General features: G+C 41.7%; 1 protein-coding gene across 1 annotated transcript in view; it reads left to right on the plus strand.

Moving 5' to 3' along the window:
* LOC121858873 overlaps positions 1-25,309 on the plus strand; it is a 109,216-nt gene that overhangs the window by 48,615 nt on the left and 35,292 nt on the right. Inside the window, 1 exon segment of the mRNA XM_042355523.1 lies at positions 10,198-10,412. Within this exon segment, the coding sequence (XP_042211457.1) occupies positions 10,198-10,412 (215 nt within the window).

Genomic DNA, 25,309 nt, shown 5'->3' on the forward strand with positions numbered 1-25,309 from the left:
AACTAATAAAACAGACGAAATTTATGTTATTTTCCATCTTATTTTTGTTTTGACCCTTTGAGGACGATGATTTAACCCTTTGAGGACGATGATTTAACCCTTTGAGGACGATGATTTAACCCTTTGAGGACGATGATTTAACCCTTTGAGGACGATGATTGAACCCTTTGAGGGGGAGGATTTAACCCTTTGAGGACGATTATTTAACCCTTTGAGGACGATGATTTAACCCTTTGAGGACGATGATTTAACCCTTTGAGGACATTTACCCTTTGAGGACGATTATTTAACCCTTTGGACGATGATTTAACCCTTTGAGGACGATGATTTAACCCTTTGAGGACGATGATTTAACCCTTTGAGGACGATGATTTAACCCTTTGAGGACGATGATTTAACCCTTTGAGGACGATGATTTAACCCTTTGAGGACGATTATTTAACCCTTTGAGGACGATGATTTAACCCTTTGAGGACACCCTTTGAGGACGATGATTTAACCCTTTGAGGACGATGATTTATCCCTTTGAGGACGATTATTTAACCCTTTTTGAAGACGATGATTTAACCCTTTGAGGACGATGATTTAACCCTTTGAGGACGATGACTTAACCCTTTGAGGACGATGATTTAACCTTTGAGGACTTTGAGGACGATGATTTAACCCTTTGAGGACGATGATTTAACCCTTTGAGGACGATGATTTAACCCTTTGAGGACGATGACTTAACCCTTTGAGGACGATGATTTAACCCTTTGAGGACGATGATTTAACCCTTTGAGGACGATGATTGAACCCTTTGAGGAGGAGGATTTAACCCTTTGAGGACGATGATTGAACCCTTTGAGGAGGAGGATTTAACCCTTTGAGGACGATGACTCACCCTTTGAGGACGATGATATGGTAACTTAGAATATCATGACGACTCAGAATGGCAAACTAGCAGTATGGCAACAATGGGCAAGTGCCAGTATGATAACACGAACATGATAACAACACCGGGGCTAATATGATAACACGAGCAGGATAACAACGCCGGGTTCGGGAGCAGGATAACAACACCAGGGCTAGTATGATAACACGAGCATGATAACAACACCAGGGCTAGTATGATAACACGAGCAGGATAACAACACCGGGTTCGCGAGCAGGATAACAACACCAGGGCTAGTATGATAGCAACACCAGGGCTGTGTGATAACACGAGGCAGTAGCAACACCAGGGCTAGTATGATAACACAGGCAGGATAACAACACAGACTAGTATGATAACACGACAGGATAACAACATAGGGCTGAGTATGATAACTGAGCAGGATAACAACACCAGGGTAGTATGATAACACAGGCAATGCTGCTTACCAGGGCTAAAAGGTATGATAGCACGAGCAGGGATAACAACATCGGGTTCAAGGGCAGGATAGCAGGGCAGCTGGTACGTGCTTTGACAGGATAACAACATCGGGTTCAGGAGCAGGATAGCAACACCAGGGCTAGTATATTAACGAGAGCATGATAGCAACACCAGGGCTAGTATGATAGCACGAGCATGATAACAGCACCAGGGCTAGTATGATAACACGAGGCAGGATAACAACACCGAGACAAGAACTTGGGATAACAACACCGGGGCTAGTATGATAACACAGACAGGATAACAGCACCGGAGGCTGGTATGATAGCACAGGCAGGATAGCAACACCAGACTAGTATTATGATAACACGAGCAGGATAGCTTACCAGAATTAGTAGTAACACGAGCATGATAACAACACCAGGGCTGAAGTAATGATAACACGAGAGCAAGGATAAACAACATCAGGTTCAGGAGCAGGATAACACCAGGGCTAGTATGATAACACGAGCAGGATAACAACACCGGGTTCGGGAGCAGGATAACAACACCAGGGCTAGTAGAGATAACACGAGCATGATAACAACACCAGGGCTAGTATGACAACACGAGCAGGATAACAACACCAGGGCTAGTATGATAACACGAGCAGGATAGCAAGAGGGGCCAGTATGATAACACGAGCATGATAACAACACCAGGGCTAGTATGATAACACGAGCAGGATAACAAGAGGGGCCAGTATGATTGCGCTATGAATAATAAAGATGTAATGATGAACGAGCAGGGAGTCTCTTGTTTGCACAGCTGAAGGAGGGGAGCATAGTGACGCTCTGTATATAATGACTCTTCTTAATCCTCCTAGGTTAGGTTAGGTTAGGTTCGGTTAGGTTAGGTTAGGTTAGGTTAGGTTAGGTTAGGTTAGGTTGGGTTGGGTTGGGTTGGGTTGGGTTAGGTTAGGTTAGGTTAGGTTAGGTTAGGTTCGTGTTTGAAGATCTGCCAGAAAATGGAATAAATTTTAAGATTGTTTATAGACAGGTAACACGCGGGGGGAAGGGGAAGGAGGGGGAGAGGAAGGGGGAGGAGAGGGGAGGGAGGGGGAGGGGAAGGGGGAGGGGAAGGGGGGAGGGGGAGGACAAGTGGTAAGGATGTGGTGTTAGAACGGCGTAAGGGAATTCCAGTTTCGATTTGAGGAAGAGTTAAGTTGTGGTATTTTTAGCTCGTGTTTCAACAGTCAAGGAAAATGTTATTGTACTGTACTTAGCGTGGATCACCTGAGGATTAGACACCCCAGCTTATTGCACCTAAAGATTAACCAACCTAACACAAACCTAACCTAACACTAACCTAACCTAACCTAACACTAACCTAACCTAACACTAACCTAACCTAACACTAACCTAACCTTACACTAACCTAACCTAACACCAATCTAACTTTACACTAACCTAACACTAACCTAACACTAACCTAACCTAACCTAACACTAACCTAACCTAACACTAACCTAACCTAACACTAACCTAACCTTACACTAACCTAACCTAACACCAATCTAACTTTACACTAACCTAACCTTACACTAACCTAACCATACACTAACCTAACCATACACTAACCTAACCTAATACCCTAACCTTAGCCCCCCAAAATAACGTTAGGTTAGGTTAGGTTAGGTTAGTGTTAGGTTAGGTTAGGTTAGGTTAGGTTAGGTTAGTGTTAGGTTAGTGTTAGGTTAGGTTAGGTTAGGTTAGTGTTAGGTTAGGTTAGTGTTAGGTTAGGTTAGGTTAGGTTAGTGTTAGGTTAGTGTTAGGTTAGTGTTAGGGTAGGTTAGTGTTAGGGTGTCTATTCTTCAGGTGCCAGCGTTAATACCAGTCTTCAGTGCTTTGCGTTCATTGGTTCTGGGTGCTGATGTAGATATCTATTCATAACGAAATTCACTTAAATTAATTTCATTATTGTAACTGGATGGTGATTAATTATATGACGTCATCAATTATTAAATGGTTCTGGTGTCGTGGTCAGATATTGAACCTGTCGTCTAGGTCTCCAGTTATAATTAGTCATTCTTACAGGTATGATTAGTTGTTCTTACAGGTATAATTAGTCGTTCTTACAGGTATGATTAGTCGTTCTTACAGGTATGATTTGTCGTTCTTACAGGTATGATTGATTCGTTTTCTTACAGGTATAATTAGTCGTTCTTACAGGTATGATTCGTCGTTCCTACAGGTATGATTGATTCGTTTTCTTACAGGTATAATTAATTGTCCTTGCAGGTATAATTAGTCGTTCTTACAGGTATGATTAGTTGTTCTTACAGGAATAATTAGTCGTTCTTACAGGTATAATTAATTGTCCTTGCAGGTATAATTAGTCGTTCTTACAGGTATAATTAGTCGTTCTTACAGGTATGATTAGTCTTTCTTGCAAGTATGATTAGTCGTTCTTACAGGTATAATTAATTGTCCTTGCAGGTATAATTAGTCGTTCTTACAGGTATAATTAGTCGTTCTTACAGGTATAATTAGTCGTTCTTAGAGGCATTATTATTCGTTCTTGCAGGTATGATTAGTCGTTCTTACAGGTATAATTAATTGTCCTTGCAGGTATAATTAGTCGTTCTTACAGGTATAATTAGTCGTTCTTACAGGTATAATTAGTCGTTCTTACAGGCATTATTAGTCGTTCTTGCAGGTATGATTAGTTGTTCTTACAGGTATAATTAATTGTCCTTGCAGGTATAATTAGTTGTTCTTACAGGTATAATTAGTTGTTCTTGTAATACTACCACAGCTCAACGTCGTGTCTAGGAACAGTGAGAGTGGAGTAGTAGAGTTATTGGCACCCTGGCAGATGCATTGGCACCCTGGCAGACGCACTGGCACCCTGGTAGATGCATTGGCACCCTGACAGACGCACTGGCACCCTGCTAGACGCATTGGCATCCTGGCAGATGCACTGGCACCCTGGTAAATGCATTGGCACCCTGGCAGGGCGCCTGGCACCCTGGTAGATGCGTGGCACCCTGACAGATGCACTGGCACCCCTGGTAGACGCATTGGCACCCTGGTAGACGCACTGGCACCCTGGTAGACGCACTGGCACCCTGGTAGACGCATTGGCACCCTGGCAGATGCACTGGCACCCTGGTAGACGCATTGGCACCCTGACAGATGCTGGCACCCTGGTGATGCACTGGCGCCTGGTGAACTGCACTGGCACCTGGTAGACGCATTGGCACCCTGGTAGACGCATTGGCACCTGGTAGACGCACTGGCACCTGGTAGACGCACTGGCACCCTGGTGAACGCGTGGCACCCTAGTAGACGCATTGGCACCCTGGTAGACGCCTGGCACCCTGGTAGGCAGCACTGGCACCCTGGTAGATGCATTGACACCCTGGTAGCGCACTGGCACCCTGGTAGACGCATTGGCACCCTGGTAGACGCACTGGCACCCTGGTAGAAGCGGTAGAGTGCCAGTAGAGGTGTGTAGCTGCGGTGGCACTCGTCAAGGTCAAAACTAGTTCGTTCAATATTGCATCGACCATACGCAACCTTCCAGACGTCTTGCTATACCGCTAATGGTTTGTAGTGTGAAGGGAGGGGGGGTGGTCAGATAGGTAGGTAAGGGTATATATAGAGTTGTTTATTTACACACACACACACACACACACACACACACACACACACACACACACACACACACACACACACATCTTTCTTTCAGAGCCTCTAATCATGACACAAACCAAGCATGTTCCTCTATTTTAACTAATTTATATATCTTAGTTGCCATATCAGGTTACACAGTGGTTAATTATACCGGGAAATACCTGTCTACCTGTCCAAGCCTGACGATGACAAATGAAAATTAGCTTAAAGGTACAAAAACAAGTCAGGTCAATTATTAATTTACTTGACTCGCTAAACTTCTACTATGTTCACATATTTGGTGTGTACTAATCTGCCATGTACACTACCTGGTACACACTATTCACCATGTATACATCTTGGTGCACACTATTCTACTCTGACCTCCATTTGAGAATAAAATTAAACCTCTATTCAATATTATAATCCATATATCACACACAATAATAATATAAAGTGACATACCTAAATATTTCTCTTGTATTTCTCGATTTATTTCCCATAATTTATTTCCCATAAGTCTGTGAATGACGAAAAAAGACATTATTTATTGGAACCTGACATTATGGACGTGTATGAAGCAAGATTTATATGACTCCACTATAATATAACTCGTATATCATAATAAACTTATCATATAACTATAGACAGAAACTTTTTTTTAACAACTTTAGTATCGTATAAAACTTTCAGAAATAAATGGCGTTATATATTATTTTCATATTATTATAACGTTATACAACTTTCTTATATAATTCCCAGCGTGTATGATATATAAGGCTTTTTCCTATATAAAGTATTATTCCCTTTCAATAGCGGATTTATCAATAGCGGATAGAGAGAGAGTCACGAATCAGTATAGTATAGTTTAGTTTAGGTTAAGTAAGGTTAGGTTAGGTTAGTTTAGGTGAGGCAAGGCTAGGTTAGGTTAGGGTAGGGTAGGTTAGGTTAGGGTAGATTAGGTTAGGGTAGGGTAGGTTAGGTTAGGTCATAATGTAAAACTTCAAAATTAGAGCACTTGAACCCTGGTGGTGGTGAGGGCTAGCTGGATAATGGGCGGTGGGGGGGGTGGGGTTAGTGGTTGGTAGCGGGTGAAGGGAGGTGGTGACAGGAGGGCAGCGGGTGGGAGGGTGGGAGGGGTTGGGTGCGTGATGATAAAGTCGTTGTCGGTGAAGTGCGTTATAAGCTTCCCGAAGGACCTAATACAGTGGTTGGTTGGCTTATATGCACCGACAGCTACAACAATATCAACTCCTCCGGGAAATTATAGTCCGGGTCAATTACAAATGACCCCTTTGTGACCTTGACCTTTGAACTACAAGCAGCACTTATGTTAAAAAAATAAAATCACGCAATGTTGATTTTATACACCATCCACTAATCTTCTTTCAACTTTTCAATCTAATGTAATTTTGAATAATTATCACGAATTCAAATTAAAAATCCAATGAGTAAATAAAGAAAATGAAGATGTTTATTATATGAGTTGTAATAGTATTATAGTTAACGTCACTTTAGTTTAGTGTCGTTAACCTCCGCTAGTGACCACGGGGTTAATGTCCAACTGAAGCCATGGATTCAATTTTTCTTCCTAATTTACGCTATAAAAATGCATCTAACTTGGTTGGATTAAGTTGAAACACCGAAAATTACGTTCAATATTTGCACCTCACCTAACCTAACCTAACCTAACCTAACCTAACCTAACCTAACCTGTGATTGAGAGAGACAAAATAATCATCAGTTTTAAAGACAATAACTTCAGTATTAAATTGAACTCAAAGAAAACCTATAATAATTTTTTTTAATGATATTTACATTTATGACGAAATACATTACGAAAACATGAAAGATTAATTATACAGTTTATCAATAATGCTAACAAGGGTTTTATTGGATAACTCAAGCACCTGTAAGCCTTCGAGTTAGGTTAGGTTAGGTTAGGTTAGGTCACCCCTGAACTACTACTTTAACAATCATACTCTATAAACTACAACATATCGCCACTCTCAGGTGATAGGGACGACTTTCTCTCTCCACCAGGTAGAAAAATCACCTTTATTGTACAATAATTACCTCTCAGTGCGTGCGTGTCCATTGTCTAAGGTCATGGAAGACTATTGACTTCTTCTTCTTCGTCTTCTTCTTCTTCTTCTTCTTTTCCTTCTTCTTCTTGACTTCTTCTTCTTCTTCTTCTTCTTTTCCTTCTTCTTCTTGACTTCTTCTCCTTCTTCTTCTTCTTTTCCTTCTTCTTCTTGACTTCTTCTTCTTCTTCTTCTTCTTTTCCTTCTTCTTCTTGACTTCTTCTCCTTCTTCTTCTTCTTTTCCTTCTTCTTCTTGACTTCTTCTCCTTCTTCTTCTTCTTCTTTTCCTTCTTCTTCTTGACTTCTTCTTCTTCTTCTTCTTCTTCTTTTCCTTCTTCTTCTTCTTTTCCTTCTTCTTCTTGACTACTTCTCCTTTTTCTTCTTCTTCCTTCTTCTTCTTGACTTCTTCTCTTCTTCTTCTTCTTGACTTCTCCTTCTTCTTCTTCTTCTTCTTGACTTCTTCTCCTTCTTCTTCTTCTTCTTTTCCTTCTTCTTCTTGACTTCTCCTTCTTCTTCTTCTTCTTCTTGACTTCTTCTTCTTCTTCTTCTTCTTCTTCTTCCACGTAATTACAGTAAGTATGAGGACGCCTTGGGAGTCAAAAACTTTACCTTCTCTTCGTGAATGAACCTGATTTAATTATTTTGTTGAAATGGAATTGCTGTATAGGTGTGTGTGTGTGTGTGTGTGTGTGTGTGTGTGTGTGTGTGTAACGAATGATAAGAATGGGAACTAAGCAATGATAAATGGTCCTATACGTTTGCCTGCATTACAATAGCTGTGAATGATGTTGTACTGAATCTTGACTATATTTATGGTAAGTGATTAATTCGTTCATTCCCTCTGTATGTTTAAGAATATATAGAAATGTTATCATAATTGGGATGTTTACTTTGAATTTGTTGTTATGGCTTTATCAGAAATTTGAGAAAAATAAAATACACACACAGACACACACAGACACACACACAGACACACACACACACACACCTTAATATTTACGGGGTAGTGAGAAATGTCTTTAATATCATAAAAATATTCCAAATATCCACCAAGGACCAGTGACTGAGTACTTATCACGTCTATATAAAAAAGTGTAATCATAAAAAAGTTAATATCTCAGAATATTAGAGTACGTCATGACAGCCCGTGAGGACAAACTTGAAATATTTCTCAAGTGTAATTTATTCTGCCCAATTTATTTCCATTGTAATAAACTAATCTTTACAACACCGAGTAAATCACACCTTACGAATACCTGGTGTTGCTTTACCTGGTACCTTGGTATGTCTTAGCTAACAACACAATGATAACAATAGATGTTTGATATTCTAGAGAATCTTGTTATGAACTTCAGTGCTGCGTTATTTTGAATTTCTAAACGATATTCTAAAGTTACGTTAATTTAATACCTTGTGGCGATGATATGGGTAATGGTGTTCCGAGACGTGAGCGAGAGAAGTCATCTTATATAAACAGTATGGTAACACCCCTAAGTTTACTGTATGTATTTTTATTTTATTATCCGAATAGTAAGCCTTGTGTAGCCGCCCCTGGGTTGGTTCCTGCATTCGCGTCCTGTTAAAAAAATTCTTACTATGTTAACAGCCAGTGTCGTTGTATTTGTTTAGATCTACAAGTCTAATTCAATGTTTACTTAAAATTTCAATCATGGGTTAGGATCATAAACAGGTGACAATATAGTAGTACCTTTCTGTTTTAAAATTGATAAGGTCAAAGGTCAAAGGTCAAGGTTATACAGCAACAGGTCAGTGTGATAAGACTTAAAAGTGATGGTTTTAGCGAAAGATGTTTTGTGAGAGTTGAGCTTTATTATTAAGTGAGACAAAGAACATAATATTTCCCGGTGTTCTGAAGTGCTACATGATAACTTTCTGAAATTGAACAAACTTGAATACTTATCAATCATCTCATTATCATTCATTTATTTACCCTTTCTCGTCAATTCACACTTTAAGAGAATTAGTGGTTAATTTAGGAGGATTTTTTTAAAGAATATATCCAAATTTTCCTAGGAGTGATTGTTGATAAGGTTAATATTCGTCCATTGGCTGTCCGCAGGTTCCCACCATGTTTACCCGAGGTTATACTCCTTACTTAAGAGTCAGTTGTCTCCTCCTTCCCTCCTCCTCCTTGTAGGTTAGGTTAGGTAGGTAGGTTGGTTGGTTGGTTCCTTTGGTATAAGAGTAGCTTTTTTATGGGTGTTTTACTCAAATTTGACTTCCATTTTTGTGCAAATTAGCTGTTTCTTTTAAAATGAAAATTATTTTTTTTTGCAAAAAATGCTGATTTGTAAAATAAATGAATGTCAGATTTAAGTAAGACACCGAAAACGTCAACAAAACCTATTCCCGTAAACCTGCGGACAGCCAATAGACGAATATTTACCGTTGATAGTAACAAGACGGAAGACTTTTTTCCTGTGTACCGCCGGCAAGGCCGTGTGCTCGTAACACTCGTCTTGCCCGCGGTGCCCACCGTTTCTCTGTGACTGTCGGTCACACTAGAATAACCCGCTATAGTACATCCTTCTTTCCTCACACAGCCAAACTGTGGAATACTCAGCCTTCTTCTGTTTCCATACTTATCAATTTGTCTCACTTTAAAAAGATGGTTTTCCGGCAACTTCGCGGTGTAGATTTACTTAAAACTTTCTTTTCTATTTTTAATTTCCATTTACTCTTATTTTTTCGCCCTCTAGGCCCCGTTGTGGGTCGGTGACCTGTGCCCGGGTGGGCTGTTCCCCGTAAAAAACTTAAATGGATTTTGTAATGTAAAAGAATGTTTAAATCAAATACCAATAGTATGAAAGACGATATTTTTTAGTCAATATATATACGAACATAATCATGATTGTCTGCTCCAATTACTCTTTATATACAAATTAACCGCTGGAAGAGTTTATTATTACATATCCACTTGTTCCATTTTCTCTTACGTTACAACACTGAAATATAAGTTAGTTACCCCTGATAAGCAGCCTCTCACTGTCATAGAAAACCTAAGGCATAACGTGAACTATTGTATTCTCTTGACCCTAAACTTGCTCATTACGCCCCTGGCTGATCCATATTGCCCCTGCAGACATGGGGATGGGGACGTTGCTGAGCACGTACCCGCGGGGCATCCACGATGCGGCCGGTGGCATGGTGGTGTCGGTGGGCATGACGCAGCCCCTGGTGGCCCCCATACAAGCATGGGCCAACCAATCCAACGCCTCCGACGGCCAACAATGGCACCCTCACGAGGAGACCAAACTGTCGCCATGGACCCTGAGCAAGAACACACACGCCTTAAAGGTGAGACGCACATTATCTTTTATTAATCATTGTTATTTACGAGTCACTAATCTTTATTTCTACCAGATGTGGGTGATAGTGGGGGGCCCCAACAGGGGGGGTCCATAGGGGGTCCTAGAGGGGGTCCATATAGAGGGGGGTCCATATAGGGGTGTCCACATAGAGAGGGTCCATATAGAGGGGGGTCCATATAGGGGGGTCTATATAGAGTGGGCCCATATAGAGGGGGCCCATATAGAGGGGGTCCATATAAGGGGTCCATATAGAGGGGGTTCATATAGGGGGAGTGGGGCACATCAAGGCTGAGAAAACTTAGAAAATGTAGTGCTAAAACAACAAATCATGGTGAGATCTGGAGCATGGATGACTAACTATGTGAAGGTAAGTCAAGATTATAATTATCGACCTGGGTGGAAGACGAGTTGACATGTTGGGAGAAATACAGGAGTCTAATGTAACTAATTCTTTTTATGCATATTATCCTGAACAACCAAAAACCATCTTCAGACATTTTACTGGGAATTTAATGCAAAGTGAATGTATAGAAGATATTCTATTGTTAATTTCAGCAAAGAACGAAACCTCATATGTCGTACTGGGGAATTGTGCGCTTTCACCCCCTGTGGTTAACCCGTCTCCAAACAGCACCGTCATCGTCGTCGTCGTAGTAGTAGTAGTAGTAGTAGTAGTAGTATCACTATTTATGAATGATTGGGTATTGGTCATGTAACGACGGACGTGATTGGTGGATAGGTTAGCTATAGGTCATATAGGTTGGCAGTTTGGAGATACGGGTTAGTAGGAACTGTATATTACTACCAATCATATAAACAACAACAACAACAATAACAACAACAATAACAGCAACAATAACAAAAACGAAAACAACAACAATAATAATAATAATAATAATAATAATAATAATAATAATAATAATAATAATAATAATAATAATAATAATAATAATAATAATAATAATAATAATAATAATAATAATAATAATAATAATAATAATAAAATAGCATTAATAACAATAAAAAAAAAACCTTCAAATTACTATGGCTAGACGAGAGACATAAACAGTGTGTAGGTAAGGTAGGCAGGAGGGAAGGAAGGAAGGTGGGGGCTGAGGACAAGAAGAACCCAACAGCCGCTCCCAGTCCTTGATCCCCACAACATCTAAGTCATTATCAACTCCTGAGTAAAGTGACATTGTACTCGAAGGTTACGTCATTATATTCAAAGGGTTAACATATCGTACTCAAGATATGAAGTTAATCTAACGAAGGGGTGATATCGTGCTTAAGGTGTTAACATATCTTAATCAATAAGCTAATTCATTGTACTCGGATTACTGGCAACGGTACTCAGTGGGTTAAAAGCATTAGTTACGTCATTAAATTTTCATATAATACTAAACTAATATACATAGACGATCACACCTCACACTAACACAAACCAACACACATCCTTGACCAATGTCGGTCCATTCCCCAAGTCCCTCTCCCCGACCCATCCTCACCACCGGGATATTTATATAATCAAAAGTGACAATTTCGTTTTGGAAAGAAGTGGGGATCAGTGTTGAACAGTGATGAACAGTGCTTAAGCCAGTGAATTCAGCACTAGACAGTACCAAAGAAAGCCGCACCCACCAATAGGATAAGCACCCCTGGGAACTAACCACCATCATCTGACCAGGAGGTGCTAATCCGTCCACCCTGGGAACAACAGAGGGCCGGCCGGCTATGCACCTGACTACGGGATAACAACATCACGGCACAGTGAGGTACTGTGACACCACCCCACACCACATGGTGTCCCCATGACTACGCGAGGTCCTTCATATCAACACCCGAGGACGAGTCAGTATACCACGTGAACATCTCACCACCCGATGTCTCTATGACCACGTGAGGTCCTTCATATCAACACCCGAGGACGAGTCACTATACCACGTGAACACCACACCACCCGATGTCTCCATGACCACGTGAGGTCCTTCATATCAACACCCGAAGAAGAGTTACTACACCACGTGAACACCACACCACGTGAACACCACACCACCTGGTGTCTCTATGACCAGCCCAGGCCCGGGCCATCAACTGTAAACTATAATAATTTGTATGTTCAATCATTGTTCCTTCTTCTTTTAGTAATGAAAGCTTTTGTTAAACGACCCACCCACCCCATGTCTTTGTAAGTAATATTTAGCCCTGAGGCTTCTGCGTGGTGATCCTGATAACATTGTTTCCTTAAAATTGCTACAATGTATGAACCATGGGACTACTGAGTCTAAATGGATCCAAACTACAGCTACACATATGAAGATGTTTGGACTAGACCACCTGTACAAAGTTGAGACACAACAGCGCTTCCTGCCACCCTGGCGGACAGTTCCCTTCGATATCACAATACCGACGTATCAGCCTAAAAAATTAATTATACAAAGCATTTATCTCCAACACACTGCCAAATTGAGAGCTCTTGAACACATACACACTCTACAGACTGATGATAATATCACACAGACCATCTACACTGATGGATCTCTTAACACCGCCTGTGGGAGGGCTGGAAGTGCTATTGTTGTGACTCAACCTGACGGTAATATAATTGAGAAAGGAGTTAGAATTAACAACTGGGCATCCACTCTACAAACTGAATTAGTTGCCATACTCACAGCTATTAAATTCATTGAAACCACTGTTACTGACAGTCTCATCATCACTGACTCTCTATCCTCACTACTTGCCCTTGGCACCCTCGACTCAGGTTGTCACGCTCTTGTCTCTGAAGCCAGACACAAATATGCGTGCCTTGTTGACCGGGGTGTCAAGGTCAAACTGTTGTGGATCCCCTCTCACATAGGCCTCATAAAACATGACAGAGTTGATGCCCTCGCCAAACTCGCGTCTAACAAAGACACCGTTGAATACAATTTGGGTCTGTCAAAAAGAACCCTTAAAACTGTAATTAGGAAAGAACTTATTGATGAGTTTGACGCAAGTAGACAAGTGCAAACAGGCACTAGTCGATCCGTAGGTTACCATGATGAGATGTATCAAGTGAAACATGTATATGGAGCAAGTAACAAGATCACTAGATTACAAGATGTTGTAACCGCTAGATTAAGGTTAAGATATAAGTACCTTTGGCAGTATGTTCCTCAAGCTAAATGTAAAGTGTGTGGCCATACATATGGCCACACACTTGAACACTACGTCCTCGACTGTGTGAAGATAGAACCTTTCAGGGACAGGTCCAAGCACACTGTGTGTGAAATGGCACAACACTTCATCTCTAATGGCAAGATAGCCGACATATTAAGATTGTATCCACTTTCTTGCACTTAGTAACTATATCAATTCTCATGTACAGAACCAAATACGCAATGTGCTTGAATACTTCTCACGTAAATGTGAATAACAAAGTGTGAAGCCAGACATACTGCCTCACACGCCTGTTCTCACGCATTTGTGAACAAGTTACCCTTTATGTATAGAACTAAACAAATAATGTAAATGAAATACTGTGTCACATTCAGTGCCATAATATCCTGACAACGGGGGTTAATTATTATGACTCTTTGTAAACTCTACTCTGTAATCCTTTTGCGCTACCGCTCACAGGATGAGTGTGGGGTGCACAATAAAGTAGCCGCTGTCAGCGGCAAAATCAAAATCAATTGTATGTAATAAGTAATTTTTGTCTAATGAATATTTTCAGCCTCCGGGCTGCCGACTTTTTCAATAAACCGTTTGTTATTATTATTATTATTATTATTATTATTATTATTATTATTATTATTATTATTAAGTAGAAGCTGTACAACCAAGAAGAAAATAATTCATATCTAGTACTTAAGCATAATTACTTTCTAGTACCAAGTTTGGAGTCGACATGTAAGAGACTTGACGTTGGAGATGACTCCTTATATCTGCCTCAACAAATACATATAAAGCAATAAAAGTTAATTAGAAAAACGTCATAAGGAAGATAGATGTTCATGAACTTCGAACTGATCGCCTTCAGAACACCGACAGATGACTTCAGTATACAACCTTAAATCTTCCTAGTTAACAGTGACTAAAACACTTATAAGTACGTATCAATGTGTATCTATGTCTTGGTAATAACACATAAATAGTCTAATTATGCCCCGGTGTAGCAGGTATTATTACACCCCCACCAGGTTATGCCCGGGTATGATCTAACCGAGGTCATTTTTAACACCGAGTATAAATTGGCCCAGGTCAGATACCACCCACTTTAGTGCCAAGTACTGCTACACCGCGACCATAGCTTTTAATTCCATGCATCTAATCTCGGTTTGTCTTTCCATGGCCCTCCTATGCCTTCAGTTTTGCCCTGTAATCTTTCTATCATTATTCTCGCATCCCTAATTATATAACCAAAGTAACCCATTGCCCTTAGTCTCTAGATTTCCAATAGTTCTCTCATTATTCTTCTAAATATTAGTAATCCTTCATTAGTTTTCTTATCAGTATAACTTAACTTTAGCGTTTTACAGTAATACATCATTTCACAAGCCTACTTCTAAGTATCTAAGGTAATTATCCGCAATTATATTCCTATCAACACGCTCTGCTACCCTCATTTGATGTCAGGGCGAAACATAGTAGAATTAATGAGTACTTTTACTTTTTACTTTTATCCTCTTCACCACTGATCGGCTCGTCAGCCACTTGGGCGATCGGTCACGTCTCTGTTATGCAGTGTTGGCACACACACACACACACACACACACACCGATAGATATAAGAATAGCACCACCCCATCTACTGTTAAATAATAAACAACTCCTGATTTATGTACTGTACAGCCCTGTAAATGTATTGAACGTATATCATTATGTCTAAATCAAATGTAAGTTTGTATATTTTCAGTCACCGGCTGCAACTCTATTAATAAACCGTTTATTATTATTATTTATTATTATTACACACATACACAGACGAACTACCCCTAAACTATTGCTCGTTTTCTTTGATAGTTATTCAGGCCACTACCGTTTTCTCTTACAATACTGTTTCTACCTCCTTACCCCTCGCTAGTACTACGTAGGCGTCTTTTAGTCAGTTTTATTCAAGAAAGCCGACAAAGCCACACAAGATGTTCATTTCCAGTTGGTCCTTATATAAGTCAATATCACCTACTATAGAGTTCCCAAGCGGTCACCAGTCAAGTAGTAAACAGACCAACCGCTGATGGGATGATAAGCGGTGTTTCCAGTGTAGGATGGCCGTTGTTATACTCCTAATATTTACGTTTATGTGACCCGGTGTTCGTGGATATAAGACACTATTTTTTCCTTTCGTTTTATCTCTTAATACGCGTCTTTCTTTAAGCTGCTAATAAGGAGTGTAGTGACTGACTATTGTGTAAGTAGCCTAGTGTGTTATGCAGCACAAGACGGGGCACTGAGTCTTCAATTACTCGTTATCTACTCACCCCGAGATCCCCAAGCCATAACAATGTGAAAAAAAATATATGTTGAACGATATTATATTCTAGAGGTAATATTTATTACCTGTACTAGAAAATACCTGTATGTTGTTTAGCTTGTTGAAAATCTCTCCACCTAATTTCTTGCTTGGGTTATAGTGGTGAAAGATAAGACCCAAGGACCTTGATAACCTTGGCTGCTGAAGAATCAATATAAAACACACCAACAGCGATGAAACCAGATTACCCAAATAATGAGATTAGATTTTCATTATATTGATAACTTATGTTGAAAATATGATCAAGGTCACACGTAAAAGATGATAACAAGGAGGTGTGAGGGAGAGGAGGAGACACCACAGGTCACCCACAGCCCCCCGAGGAGGAGCCAACTGACCCTCACGCCACGGTATGATTATTGATAACTGAAGGAATGTATCAATACCGAGAGGGAATGAACACATCAATAGGAACGAGACGTGGGGATTTGATTTTAAGATTCGTCATTGACAAGAGTGTGAGAGGGAGACGGAAGACTATCAAGGGTGTGTGTGTGTGTGTGTGTGTGTGTGTGTGTGTGTGTGTGTGTGTGTGTGGCGATGTTCCTGAGACACTCCCTGAGTCAGACACACGTATGAACAAAACACCCCCTCAAAGCTCCAAAGGAATGTATCACCTCTTGCTACCACTATCAACATGTTTTGCAAGTCTCAGGTATATCATTCAGAATAAACCTTCATACACCTTATGTTTTTTTTCTCTTCGCTGACCTTCACAGACGACAATGAAGCTTTAAACTCAGTAGCTACGTTCAGGCTCATCATCAATAGCAGTTTATACTCTTGGTATCACCCACACCATATTGACACACATTCCTACACGCTGTCAATACTCGGAGTCTCACGTGATCTAACTGGCTTATACTGTCCCTCTAACCTAACTTAACCTAACCTAACCTAACCTAACCTTAGCTGTTAACGTGTTGACAAGTACTTTCTAGCGACTGCCTGCTGGTTATACACTTTCACACACACACACACACACACACACACACACACACACACACAGACGGCTATAAGAACTGCCCAGTCCCAACCATTGTAAAAATTATCAATAACTTGTAATCAACCAGTGTATTCACTCCCAGTCAATCCTACTTTTTGCACTGTCACTGTTGAAATGCCCTGTAGCTTGAGCTTCTCCCCACCTAGTTATGTAATCGTATATGTTCAGCCTTCCGGCTGCCATGCTCTTTCAATAAACCGTTAATTATTATAATTATTACACACACACACACACACACACAGTAAAAATGATTTTTTGACATCAGTCGCTTTCCAAATTAACAAGAAAAACAAGAGAGAGAGAAAGAGAAAAATAGAGAGCGAGACAAATAACTTAAAATAAAAGAAAGAAAAATTATATAAACACACACAAAACAAATCAAACACTAAATAAATACCTTAAAGATTTCTTTTTCAGTTAAATATTGTCTTACTTAGGAACAGAGTTTCAGTAAACTTAACTTTGAAGGAAGTGAAAATATTACGACAAAAGAAATATTAAACTACCAAACAACAATAGCTAGTTAAACAAAAGCCCATTTAGCTATTTGCTTCAGCACTAAGTAGAAGTGTCAACAGTGGTAAGTGCCAGGTAGTTGGAGGTCGCGTCTGGCACTGTGGCCATGGCATACTGAGTAATTACTGCTATTACTACTGAAACACTGGCACGAGTACAGTCGGCCTTGTTATTATTATTTCAGTGGGTTGTGGCGTGAGACATTATGTGGTGATAAATTATGTAGTGGGCGTAACAGGTTATTGTACTTACGCGTTCTCGTATACACACAAGCGTATGCAAATTATCACACACACACACACACACCCCACACACACACACGATTAAAAAAAATCCGAAAATGCGCTGACAATAAACTCAGGTTTATTGGTTTGTCTTTAAGTGAAGTGAAATAATCTTGTGTATAATGTGGCAGAGAGGATGTCAGTAATAAATACCTCCAATAACCTCCACCAACACCTCCACCAGGGTCACACACCACCAACACCTCCACCAGGATCACACACCTCCACCAACACCTCCACCAGGGTCACACAGCACCAACACATCCACCAGGGTCACACACCTCCACCAACACCTCCACCAGGGTCACACACACACCTCCACCAACACCTCCACCAGGGTCACACACCTCCACCTCCACCAGTTCACACACCTCCACCAACACCTCCACCAGGGTCACACACCTCCTGCTGCCTCTACCAGGGGTCACACCTCCTGGCACCTCCACCAGGGTCCACACACCACCACCAACACCTCCACCAGGGTCACACACCACCACCAACACCACCTCCACCAGGGTCACACCTCCACCAACACCTCCCGCAACACACCTCTACCAGGGTCACACACCTCCACCAACACCTCCACCAGGGTCACACACCTCCACCAACACCTCCACCAGGGTCACACACCTCCACCAACACCTCCACCAGGGTCACACACCTCCACCAACACCTCCACCAGGGTCACACACCTCCACCAACACCTCCACCAGGGTCACACACCTCCACCAACACCTCCACCAGGGTCACACCTCCACCAACACCTCCGCAGGGTCACACACACTCCACCAACACCTCCACCAGGTCACACACCTCCTCCCACCTCTACCAGGGTCACCTCACAACACACCTCCACCAGGGTCACACCTCCACCAACACTCCGGGTCCTCCCTGCCTCCACCGGGTCACACACCTCCTCCTCTACCAGGTCACCACCAACACCCTCCCACCAGGGTCACACACCTCCACCAACACCTCCACCAGGGTCACACCTCCACCAACACCTCCACCAGGGTCACTCACACACCTCCCACCTCTACCAGGGTCACACACCTCCACCAACACCTCCACCAGGGTCACACCTCCCACCTCCACCAGGTCACACACCTCCACCAGGTCACACACACCACCTCCACGGTACCTCACCAGGTCACACACCTCCGTCACACACCTCCTGGGTCACACACCTCCACCAACACCTCCGGGTCACACCTCCACCAGGGTCACACACCTCCACCAGGTCACACCTCCTGCACCTCCACCAGGGTCACACACCTCCACCATGGTCACACACCTCACCAACACCTCCACCAGGGTCACACACCTCCACCAGGCCACACACCTCCACCAGGTCACACACCTCCTGCCACCTCCACCAGGGTCAACACCTCTCACCAGGGTCCACACCTCCACCAGGTCACACACCTCCGCACCTCCACCAGGTCAACACACCTCCACCAGGGTCACACACCTCCACCAACACCTCGGGTCACACTCTCCTGCCAACACCTCCACCAGGGTCAACACCTCCTGCTTACCTCCACCAGGGTCACACCTCCACCAACACCTCCACCAGGGTCACACACCTCCACCAACACCTCCACCAGGGTCACACACCTCCACCAACACCTCCACCAGGGTCACACACCTCCACCAACACCTCCACCAGGGTCACACACCTCCACCAACACCTCCACCAGGGTCACACACCTCCACCAACACCTCCACCAGGGTCACACACCTCCACCAACACCTCCACCAGGGTCACACACCTCCACCAACACCTATCACACTCAATCATCAATAATGATGTCCTCTGTCACATGCTGGAGAGTCTTATTTCATTTTCACCATAAAAAAATGATGAATGTATTGACATATATCAAAAAATAATTACCAATTCATACATTTTTCAATTTACTGTTTTGAAAATATATTTACCCCGTTTATTGAACAAAAAATAGTACATGAAGACTGAGCAGTTCTTATTTTATTTTAACTTTATTTATTATTTTTTCGTGGACAGATTTGACACACACACTGGCTAATAGTAAATAATATACATTTATAAACGATATTGACTTCCAGTACTCGGTACGTCTCTCTCTCTCGGGTCAAGAAATGTACTTCCAGACAGCCGATGTTGAGTGGGAGTCGTTTATCAATAATGTAGTGACTGACTGGTGACACAATGAGTACAGTCAAGTCAATATTGCACACACGCCCTCTTGTATTACTGTAACTACGACCTTAAGCATAAAAGGAATGTACAGAGGGAGGTTAGGTTAGGTTAGATTACGTTAGGTTAGGTTAGGTCAGGTCAAGTCAGGTCAGGTCAGGTTAGGTCCGGTCAGGTCAGGTCAGGTTAGGTTAGGTTAGGTCCGGTCAGGTCAGGTCAGGGTAGGTTAGGTCAGATAAAACGCAAGATCCAGAAGCTATTATATAAGACATCATTACCGAAAATAAATACACATAAAAAAATCACTCACAGACTCCAAAATGAACGTAAAAATAAGAAAAAATGACCAATTGCCTAACATGTTGTGACACAGATTCCCGGCCATTCACACACCAGTATAGGAGATGTAAACAGGGAAACCAGTTACCGGATGAACAAAGATGCCATTGTGAAATCCGACTGCGAGAGAGATTAAGGAGTAATGATAAATAAGAATCTTAAGCCAAGTAAACAATATGTTTTTGCTCGTAACAAGGCTAATAAAGTACTTGGGTTCATACAAAGGAGTGTTAGTTACAAGACTAGCGAGGTCATCTTAAGATTATATCTTGCGCTGGTGAGACCTCACCTGGATTACGCAGTTCAGTTCTGGTCACCGTATTACAGAATGGATATAGAATCCTTGGAAAGAATCCAGAGGAGAATGACAAGACTAATCCCGGGCATTAGGAACCTTGAGTACAGAGACAGGTTAAAGCATCTTAATTTGCACTCCCTCGAGAGACGTAGAGCGAGGGGCGACCTGATAGAGGTGTATAAATGGAAGTCAGGGCTAAACAAATGTGACATTACAAAGGTACTCAAACTATCCAACCAGGAGCGAGCTCGTAACAATGGTTTTAAATTAGACAAATTTAGATTTAGGCGTGAAATAGGTAAACACTGGTTTGGAAACAGAGTAGTGGATGAATGGAACAAGTTACCAAATATCATCATTAACTCGAATACGCTGGGTAGCTTCAAACATAGGTTGGATGCTTATATGAGCGATAGGGGTTGGGTGTAAATGGAACTGCCCAGTATGGGTCAATAGGCCCGCTGCAGTTTCCTCCATTCTTATATTCTTATGTTGTGCCTTTAATACGTAAACATTAAAGAAAGAATTAACACGGTATTGTCCATGTTAAAACTCCCCATGAGAACTATCTGCCATTTCTCCCCCCCCAAAAAAAACAAACCGTGAACTAAGAATATTTATTTGTGTTATGCATTTATATACTTATTTGTTGTTTGTTTAATTTATTTTTTCATTCTTTTTTTTTTTTTGGGGGGGAGGGATGTCTAACTACCTAACCTAACCTAACCTAACCTCAGTCCATTGTCCAGGAGGAAGTTGTTTTACTGTAATGATCTGATTGTCTACACCACCAGGGGGTGGGGGGGGTTAGGGATGGGAAGAGGGAAGGGGGTTGGGGAGCGGAGGATGGGAGGGCAGAGAGATGGGGAGAATGAGGAGAGAATGGGTGACAGTGCACACTCTACTGTTATGATCGTTGTTTTAATATAAATACTGAATAAGGAGGACTGAATGGTCGCTGTGGTCAATACTCGTAATGGTTCGATCCTGGACCACACATAAATCTCTTTCTCTTTCTCTCTTTTTTTTTTCTCTCTCTCTCTCTCTCTCTCTCTCTTTTTCTACAGTATATCTTCACCCTTTATCTTTATATATATATATATATATATATATATATATATATATATATATATATATATATATATATATATATATACTCTCTTTCCTTCCCTCTCTCTCTCTCTCTCTCTCTCTCTCTCTCTCTCTCTCTCTCTCTCTTTTCTCTCTTTCCACTTTTCCTTCTCTCTCTCTCTCTCTCTCTCTCTCTCCCTCTCTCTCTCTTTTTCTCTCTTTCCCTTTCCTTCTCTCTCTCCTCTCTCTCTCTCTCTCTCCTCTCTCTCTCTCTCTCTCTCTCTCTCCCCCTCCCTCTCTCTCTCTCTCCACCACACCACCACCACAAAACCAACACTGTCACAATACGCCACTCAGTGCCCACGGAGACACACATTCTTTCATCCTATGCTGCCAACGCATCCGCTGAAGCCTACAATCGCAGATTTAACTCGCAGATTTAAGTAGCAGATTTAAGTAGCGGATTTAAGTCGCAGATTTAATTTACAGATTTAAGTCGCAGATTTAAGCCACAGATTTAAGTAGCAGATTTATGTGGCAGATTTAAGTCGCAGATTTAAGTCGCGGATTTAAGTCGCAGATTTAATTTACAGATTTAAGTCGCAGATTTAAGTAGCAGATTTATGTAGCAGATTTATGTCGCAGATTTAAGCCGCAGATTTAAGTCGAAGATTTAAGCCGCCGATTTAAGTTGCAGGCTCAAGTAGCAGATTTAAGTCGCAGATTTAAGCCGCCGATTTATTCCTGATTTATATTTGAAAGAATTGATACACTAGTATGCGGTTTGTTGTAGATTCCTTTGGCCTGTTGGCATTGTATAATTTTTCGTGAATAAATTAATAGGCACGGACACATCACAAACACAGCACGGACACAGCACAAAGACACATAAATACAGCACAGACATATCACAAAGACACAGCACAAACACATCACAAAGACAGCACATACACATCACAAACACATCACAGACACAGCACAAAGACACGGCACAAACACATGACAGACACATCGCAGACACAGCACAGACACATCACAAAGACACGGCACAAACACATGACAGACACATCACAGACACATCACAAACACATCACAAAGACACAGCATAAAGACACATCACAGACACATCACAAAGACACAACATAAAGACACATCACAGACACACCACAAAGTCACAACATAAAGACACATCACAGACACATCCCAACATCACAAACACATCACAGACACAGCACAAACATATCACAGACACAAAGACATCCCAACATCACAAACACATCACAAACACATCACAGACATATCCCAACATAAAAAACACACAGCACAGACACATCACAAACACAGCACAAACACACATCACAAACACACATCACAGACACATCACAAACACACATCACACACACACACAAAGCACAAACACACTCACAGACACATCACAAACACGACACATCACAGACACATCACACACACACATCACAGACACATGCCAACAGCACAAACACACTCACAAACACAAATCACAGACACATCACAAACACACATCACACACACACACACACACACACACACACACAACACACACACATACAAACACACTCACAGACACATCACAAACACATCACACACACACACACACACACACACATCACAAACACACATCACAGACACATGCCAACATCACGAAACAGGAAGAACACATCAGTAACCTCAGCACCTCTCTCGTGTTTTATGTCCAGTTCTTATACACGATGGAGTCAATTAATTAAGCTTAATAGGTAAGTACGTATTGTGCCGTATACCTCATTATTCATCGGCAAAATCACCCGATATTAAGACCCCAGTGAGGTGAAATCGGCAGAATCACCCGGTATTCAGATCCCAAAGAAGTAAAATCGGTAAAATCATTCGATATTCATTCTCCAAGGAGGTGAAATCGGCAGAATCACCCGGTATTCAGATCCCAAAGAAGTAAAATCGGTAAAATCATTCGATATTCATACTCCAAGGAGGTGAAATCGGCATCTAGGTAGAGGAACATATTATTAAGACCAGGTGTCACAATGGTACAGGTGAGAATAATAAAGTCATAATAAATAAGAGAATAGCAATAAGTATAGATAAAGTAAATACCAAAGACAGAAGAGAATAATGGAGGAAGAAGACGAAGAAGAAGAAGAAGGAGAAGAAGAAGGAAAGAAGGAGGAGAAAAAGAGAAAATAAAGGAAGAGATGAAGAACAGTATAATGAAGGTGTAAAAGAGAGGAGGAAGAGGAAAAAAAAGAGGAGACGGTAAAGAGGAAATAAGAGGAGAAAGAGGAGAAAAAGGGAGGGAAGTACTAGAGAGGAGGATAAGAAGAAGATAAAGAAGAGGAAGAGAAGGATGAGGAGGAGGAGGAGGAGGAGGAGGCCAACGTGATACTCCACAAGTCATTAAATTCTCTAAACGCGAATGACTTTTATCACAGGGATTTGTTGTGGAAGGGAAGGGAAGGGAAGGGAAGGGGAGGAGGGGAGGGAAGGGAAGGGGAAGGGGAGGAAGGGAAGGAAGGGGAAGGGAAGGAAGGGGCTTAAGAGGAAGTAATAGTGGGGTGGGGCTGAGGTTAGGTAGAAGTGGGGGGTTATTGGGGTGGGGAAACGGCGGTGGTGTGGGTGTGGGTGGGATGGTGAGGAGGTAGTTGTGGGTTGAGGCAGAGAGAGAGGAGGGGGGGGAGGCAGAGAGAGGGGGGGGGAGGGAGGGGGAGGGAGGAGGAGGGAGGAGGAGCTAGTAGGTGTAATGTGTACAACAGTATAGCAACAGTTACCAGTCGCCCGGAGTAGAGTTAGTTAGTACACGTTGTAACACCACCAGTGCCACACACCACACATACTCACCGCTCCCTCGGTCACTACCACACACTCTAAGGACTTTCATTGCCTCCCAGGGCCAGTGTGTATGTGTGTGTGTCAGTCATTACCGGCGTGTAGATGACTCATTGATCTTGTGTGCGTGTAATTTTTAAGTCTTTGCTGAAGTAAGGTGTTTGCTGAAACTTTTAATACAAATCTGAAACTTTGATATTTTTTTTTATTATGGTGTTGACGGAACAGTGAGAGGCTATTAAGTAACCGGGGACACCAAGCTCACGACGCCTCACTGCTGGTGAATATAGTGAGTAGAAAAAACTGGAACTGTGGGGTTATAGAAGGTAATAACCAAGACAGTGTAGTTGAAGGAGATTCATAGTAGTAAACACCGCAGCCACCCACCACCCTGCCACCCACCACCCTGCCACCCACGCCTCAGCCGCTCGCTTCGCCACCCACGCCGCCCATGAGCAGGTGTCTACATTATGACAGAAGATTCTCCAGGTCAGAAGCAGTAACAGATTACCCATAGTTTGTGTCAGTATAACATTAGGAACGAGAAAATGTTGTTGTGGTATTGATGTGATTCATGGACGAGGAGCCGTCGCCAAGACACTGGGAGACGCTAGACATTGTTAAGACACGATATCAGTGATAGTTTAAGAAATAGATATATAATAATAATAATAATAATAATAATAATAATAATAATAATAATAATAATAACAGTAATAATAATAATAATAATAATAATAATAATCATAATAATAATAATATTAATAATAAAATACACTTCGGCTACAACTCTTGCCGAAGGACAAAGTTATCT

This window comes from Homarus americanus, unplaced genomic scaffold (genome assembly GCF_018991925.1).
Source record: "Homarus americanus isolate GMGI-L3 unplaced genomic scaffold, GMGI_Hamer_2.0 scaffold46226, whole genome shotgun sequence".
Lineage (NCBI taxonomy): Eukaryota > Metazoa > Arthropoda > Malacostraca > Decapoda > Nephropidae > Homarus > Homarus americanus.